The sequence below is a fragment of the Ranitomeya variabilis genome, chromosome 1, assembly GCF_051348905.1.
Source record: "Ranitomeya variabilis isolate aRanVar5 chromosome 1, aRanVar5.hap1, whole genome shotgun sequence".
NCBI classification, from domain to species: domain Eukaryota; kingdom Metazoa; phylum Chordata; class Amphibia; order Anura; family Dendrobatidae; genus Ranitomeya; species Ranitomeya variabilis.
This window is the reverse complement of record NC_135232.1, coordinates 597,753,423-597,760,403: the sequence shown is the minus strand read 5'-3', so window position 1 is coordinate 597,760,403 and position 6,981 is coordinate 597,753,423. Positions and strand designations below refer to the sequence as shown.

Sequence of the window (6,981 nt, the reverse complement as noted above, 5' to 3'; positions counted from 1 at the left end):
ATGGGTGAGGATACAACATGTGAGGGTAGAGCTGGTCGCGTTATGGTGGAATACGGATTACTAAAGGTTTGTAGGCATATAAAAATTAGTTTCATAACTTCCACTTAATAAAAGTGATAACTTTTTTTAAGAGATAGGATATGCCAGTCGTGAGAAATGTAGTCTAAGTGCCTTGTGCAAATCTGGCTGTAAGTGCACTGTTGGCGTGTCAATGCACTGGGAAGAAACTGACCTATTTTAGTGACACACCCCCACTGCACTTTCAGCCTGATTTACATATGGTTTGACTTTTAATTTTTTTATGACTGGCACATCGGATCCCATCAATAAAAATGCATCTTTTTTTAGGGAGAAGGGGCAAATTCCAATACAACTCTACAACTACTACTATAAGCAAAAATGTTCTGACAGGTTCCCTTTCAATGCATCCTCTATATCATTACTTATTTTGTCCTATATTAAAATTTACTCCTTAGTTATGTAATAACAGGTTTCTCTTATGTCGCAGAGCTATAGGAGAGATCAGCGCAACATAAGGGTCTTATCTCTGGACCAGATATCACCTCCCTACTAACCAGAATCCCTCAATGTCTGTCCACTATTTCATCCTTCTTCTCCGCTAGATTTCTCAAACTTAACATGGACAAAAAAGAATTCATCATCTTTCCCCCATCTCACGCGACCCCCCCAAGGAACCTATCCATTACAGTAAATGGCTGCCCACTCTCCCCAGTCCCACAAGCTCGCTGCCTCGGGGTTATCCTTGACGCTGATCTCTCCTTCAAACCACATATCCAAGCCCTTTCCACTTCCTGCCGACTTCAACTCAAAAATATTGCACGAATCCGTTCATTCCTCAACCAAGAATCTGCAAAAACCCTAGTCCATGCCCTCATCATCTCTCGCCTTGACTACTGCAACCTCCTGCTCTGTGGCCTCCCCTCAAACACTCTCGCACCCCTCCAATCTATTCTAAACTCTGCCGCCCGACTAATCCACCTGTCCCCCCGCTATTCTCCTTCCTCTCCCCTCTGTCAATCCCTTCACTGGCTCCCCATTGCCCAGAGACTCCAGTACAAAACCCTAACCATGACGTACAAAGCCATCCACAACCTGTCTCCTCCTTACATCTGTGACCTCATCTCCCGATACTTTCCTGCACGCAACCTCCGATCCTCACAAGATCTCCTTCTCTACTCCCCTCTTATCTCCTCTTCCCACAATCGTATACAAGATTTCTCTCGCGTATCACCCCTACTCTGGAACCCTCTACCACAACACATCAGACTCTCGCCCACCATCGAAACCTTCAAAAAGAATCTGAAGACCCACCTCTTCCGACAAGCCTACAACCTGCACTAACCACCGATCGACCAAACCGCTGCATGACCAGCTCTACCCTCACCTACTGTATTCTCACCCATCCCTTGTAGATTGTGAGCCTTCGCGGGCAGGGTCCTCTCTCCTACTGTACCAGTTATGACTTGTATTGTTCAAGATTATTGTACTTGTTTTTATTATGTATACCCCTCCTCACTTGTAAAGCGCCATGGAATATATGGCGCTATAACAATAAATAATAAATAATAATAATAATAATCCGAGGAGTATGGCAGTAGTTAAAATCAAAATTACACTCACCTTTTATGAGTATCTATGAAGAAAGTAATAAAGCACATCAGCTGCAGCAGATCCACGGGTCAGTAAATGACCAAACAACATATAGGAAAGAAAAGAGAGGTTTGTGGATGATTTCCACACTTGCTGATCAATGATGACATGTACAGTATATCCCGAAATATCAAATGGATAGTGACTAAATCTAAGCGTTTCAAAGTACAAAAGACTTCTTCATCAGGAAAGACCACTAGTATATCTAGTGGTCTTTCCTGATGAAGAAGTCTTTTTTACTTTGAAAGGCGTAGAATAAACCACTATGAATTTGACAATCTGGGATATATGTCTCATCACTGATCAGCAAGAGGGGAAATTATCCACAAACCTCTCTTTTCTTTCTAGGTTTCTCCTACGGGCATTCGCAATCATCTCCGTTATCAAAATTAACTATTTCTGTAGTAAGAAAATAGACAAGAGATGAGCAAATCTGCCAAGATTGGAATTTGTCATATCGCTTGAATTTGACAGAGGAATCCGATCTTGCCTGTCAGCAGATCATTGTAAACATAGGATGTAAAAGAAAAAAAATTATACCTCTCCGCTCACCTATACACCAGTACCCACAGCCGTCCATCCAGTTCTCAATGCCTCTTCTTCTTGCCTACTTCCATCACGCACATTCTCTTCAACCTGCTTCACACTGAAAAGGCCTCTGATTTCTCTTCACGGCATGCTGTCTCAATGTATGTTGTACTGTTTAGCCTTTATGATGTGCGACACAAAGACCTAGACAGCAACTCCGTAGCGTGCAGTGATGTCAGAGGCCTTTTCCGTCCTGGAAATCTCAGCACAGAATAAAGGAGGCCAAAGAGAAAGAATTCATAAAACTCACATTCACTTGAGCTCCCCCGCGTTTCAAACTGTTTTTTATCAAGCCGAGGATACTTAAGAACTTGATAAAAATAACTGTTTGCCTGAAACACATTACCTGGTCTGGATGTACAAGTGACTTTGAATTTATTGGCATTTTGATTGCTTCACAGTATTTTTTTACTAACCTGATGTGCTGCGCTAATTTATTTATACAGAAAGTAAAATTTGTAATTTTTCTCAGGCTTAGTGAAGAAGAGCTATTTAATTTCTCTTTTATATTATTTTACTGTTTTTTATAGGGCCATTCATTTCCACAATGCTTTACATGCATCATCATGATTGTCCACATTGGGTCTCACAATCCAAATTTCATTCCAGTATGTCTTTAGATTGTGGGAGGAAACCAGAGATGGAGAACCCTGTGGAAATCCATGCAAGTGTAAGAAGGTGGCCGGTACCCTCAGTTGTTCCCTCTCCTTCTGCCGTGTGACCCCCTGTGCACTACTTATGTACATAAGCTATGTACCTGTACTGCCTTATGTGTATCCTATGCCTTGCAATGTATCTGTATTATGATGTAGTGTATTGTGTTGTTTCCACTTTAATTGCTGTAATCTGTCCTGTTGTTATATACTGTTGCTAGGTCAGGGACTGCAAGAGTTAACAATGTGGGCTTTGCTTGCAGCCACAAGGTGAAAGGCAGGTGCAGCTTCCTCATCCTGCCTGGATCATTGAACAGAGCAGACGTATATGACAAAGGCGCTGCTAGGCCTCCGGACAGGAGAGAACTGTTGCCCTGGAATCTACAGGACTGAGGAACAAGGACTAATAGCCTGCACTATATCTTCAGGACTATAGGAGGGTCCCAAGTTGAAGGGGTTAAGAGAGCCCAGATCCCAGTGTGTGGATTGTTGTGACTTTCGGCTTCTGCAACCGTTGTGGGTTCAGCTGCAGCTAGGAGGGAGAGAATAGTAATCCAGTTGTGCACTTTTTGTCTCTTTTTGTCATTTTTTCCACCATTCTATTTTATTAAAAGTTATTCTTTTTCCTGTTGGACCACGGTTGGAGCAAGGACAAGGTACATTGTGAGGAAGGTTGTGTCGGTCCCACCTGTCTATGTACAAGGGACTAGGGGAGTGCTCACTGACAGTTGGCCAAGTGGACTCAATTCATGTACTGTGCCTTAAAGAATCCGGCTCTGACTACCCTCCCCTGGTCACCCTTGTTACACAAACACTGGGAGAACATACAAACTCCTTGCAGATGTTGTCCTCCTAACCCTTCTATGTGCTCATATAAGTTGATTCATACATTTCTCAATTTATTTCAGCCTCTTAATTGCTAGACAATTTTTTTCCTAGTTTTGGAGCTTTCAATTTTTTCATTCCCTTCTTTCAGAAGCCTTAATATTTTTTGTCAACAAAGCCATATGGAGGATTTTTATTTGTTTTTCAGAACTAGATGTAGTTTTGAAAGAAAACAGTCACTTTGCCATAGAATGTACTGAAAAATGGGAAAAGAAATTCCAAGTAAGGTGAAATGGTGAACAAAAATGTAATTTTGGCATTTACTTTTTATTTAACTAAATAATGTTTACAATGGTCACATTTTCCATTTACATAATTCTGCTCTTTTTAACCTTCCACGCCGCTCTGTGGGAAGCTTCATAAGGACCACATCCAGTAGGCTAAGAAGACTAGATTTATATACAAGGAACATCTCAGGAATAGAAAAGCACAGGATCAAAACAGAAACAGATTGAGGAGAAAAGTGACATTTACACCAGGATAGCAATTAAATATGTATGACAGGTGTTAAATTCATTTAAAAGTTAAGCCTAAAATTGGTACTACGTTTTCGGAGCAGAAGAAAAGGCAAGGCTCACACTTGTCTAACCCACAATTTATCTATCTGCCATACTATTATAATTTTAATGAAATGAATTTAGTTTAAGAACATCTTGAAAAAGATTCCTTCTTATGGTGTTTTTGACATCCTTATTTCTGACACTGTAAATGATGGGGTTTAGCATGGGTGTCACAGCTGAGTAGAGGATGGCAACAAACTGGTCCAGATTTGTAGAAGAAAGGGAATGTGCCAGTAAATACAGAATCATAATGGTCCCATAGTAGAAAATCAATACAATAAAGTGAGAGAAACATGTGGAAAAGGTTTTATAACTCCGATCATAAGAATTGATCTACAAGATTGTGTACACCATTTGGACATACGAAACCAGAATCAAGAAAAAGGAAAAAGTTGCTATGATCCCTGCTGTAATAAACATTATTATTTCATGGAGCAAAATATCACTGCAAGCTGTATTAAAGAATGGATGAATCTCACAAAAAAAGTGGTTGAAATGTTTGGAATGGCAGAAAGACAACTGGAAGGTGTAGGTAACTTCTAACATAGAATGGCTAGAACTTGAGATCCATGTCGCAGCGGCCATACTGATACACATCTTCTTGCTCGCGATGGGGACATAGTGCAATGATCTACAGATGGCAGCAAATCTATCATAATTGCCATATTATTAGAATTTAAAAAAAAATAAATTCAATTGAAGAACATCTTGAATTAGATTCTTTCTTACAGTGTCTTTGACATCCTTATTTCTGACACTGTAAATGATGGGGTTCAGCATGGGCGTCACAGCTGAGTAGAGGATGGAGACAGACTTGTCTATGTCTGGAGAAGAACGGGAATGTGGCCGCAAATACAGAATCATAATAGTCCCATAGTAAAAAGTCACAACAATGATATGGGAGGTACATGTGGACAGAGCTTTATACCTTCCATCAGAAGAATTGATCTTCAAGATGGTGGATAGAATATGAAAATATGAAATAAGAATCAAGAGAAAGTTTAAGCTAACTATCATGCCTGCTGTAATATACATTGATAGTTCATGGAGCCAAGTGTCACTGCAGGATATTTGTAAAAATGGAGGTACCTCGCAAAAAAAATGGTTGACATGATGGGAATGGCAGAAAGACATTTGGAATGTGTAGATCACTTGTATAGTGGAGTTGATGAAGCATGAGGTCCATGACGCAGCCACCAAACTGATACACATTCTTCTGCTCATGATGGTGTTGTAGTGCAGCGGTTTACAAATAGCAGCAAATCTATCATATGCCATTACTGTAAGAAGCAAACACTCTGTAGACCCAAAAGCCAAATGAAAATGCATCTGGATGGCACATTCAAGAAGAGAGATGCTCCTGTCCTTCGATAATGTGTTCTTTAGAATTTTAGGGACCACAGTGGTAGAGAAGCAAATGTCAATGAAGGAAAGATTAGTTAAAAAAAAGTACATGGGAGTCTGAAGCTTTGGATTAATAGCTACCAATATGATCAGTAAAAAATTTGCTAAGAGTGTTATCAAATAGATCACCAAGAATGCAAGGAAGCCAATAACCTTCAAGTAAGGAACATCGGACAGACCAAGGAGAATAAATCTGGTCGCAGAGGATTGGTTGAATGTGTCCATAACATATAAGCAAGAACCTGACATGGAAAAAAAAAACAAAAATAAAAACTCACTTTTTCAAATTAAAACACTCTACCTATTAGATCAAGGAACTCTGAAAATCCATTAGTGAATTTGTTCTGACAGAAGAGTTTGTAACTTTTTTTAATCTGTCTTTTTCAAGACTCCTATCATCTGATTTATGACCACATCAAAGTTCTTCTCAACTTTGATGTGGTTAGAAGTCATATATCAGCGCTTTCAGTTCAGTACAAGGCATATAAAAGTATGCAAACTCTCTGACACCAGAAACTTAGTGATAGATTCTCAGATAACTCCTTTTGTAGCAAGCAAAAGACACAGCAACTCAGAGGCAATCAGTGCAAAAGCTTGTTCTGAAACCCGAAAGGAAAAATTATGTTTAGCCAAATGTCCTCAATTATATTAAAATCCTTTATTGTTTTTTACTCCTATATGTGCTTTCCTTGTGGAAAATCAAATGACCAGACCACAGTCACCATGTGCTACAAGACAAAGAAAACATTCTGTAATGGGAAATATAATGGGAAAAGTTTACAAAAATGTTCAGTATAAAATGATATTGATCCAACATTTTTATACCCATCCCAAAATTAATTCCACTCTACTAACTTGGAAGAGAAAAAAAAAAGATAAAAGTCAGATACCTGAGACATTAGTTGAATCATATGTTTATTCAAGTTTTTTTATTTGATACCTATGCAGATCTTTGAAGGGGTTCTCTAATCATTGACATTTATAGCATATTGAAATGAAATACCATGCCCCATAGATGTGGGTCCCAAATATCTTGAGAATGGGGCACTAGTGAGTTCTTAGGAATAGAGAGGTGGCTAAGGTTGAGTATCTGTTTAAATTCATGCAGAGGGACCTGCATTTCTCAGTCATGAATGCACCAGATGCAACTTCCCCTTTAAGATGATATGAAGATTTTGCAGGTCGGAAGTGTCAACACTAGTAGGGTAGCTGGAAAGTTA

General features: G+C 39.4%; 1 protein-coding gene across 1 annotated transcript; it reads right to left on the bottom strand.

Annotated features, from left to right (window-relative positions):
• Nucleotides 1-4,953: 4,953 nt before the first annotated feature.
• LOC143808305 (olfactory receptor 5G3-like) lies at nucleotides 4,954-6,006 on the bottom strand. Its single transcript, XM_077290858.1, has one exon. It carries the CDS (start codon nucleotides 5,984-5,986, stop codon nucleotides 5,027-5,029), a length of 960 nt encoding a protein of 319 aa, XP_077146973.1. The 5' UTR covers nucleotides 5,987-6,006; the 3' UTR covers nucleotides 4,954-5,026.
• Between the last annotated feature and the right edge of the window lie 975 nt (nucleotides 6,007-6,981).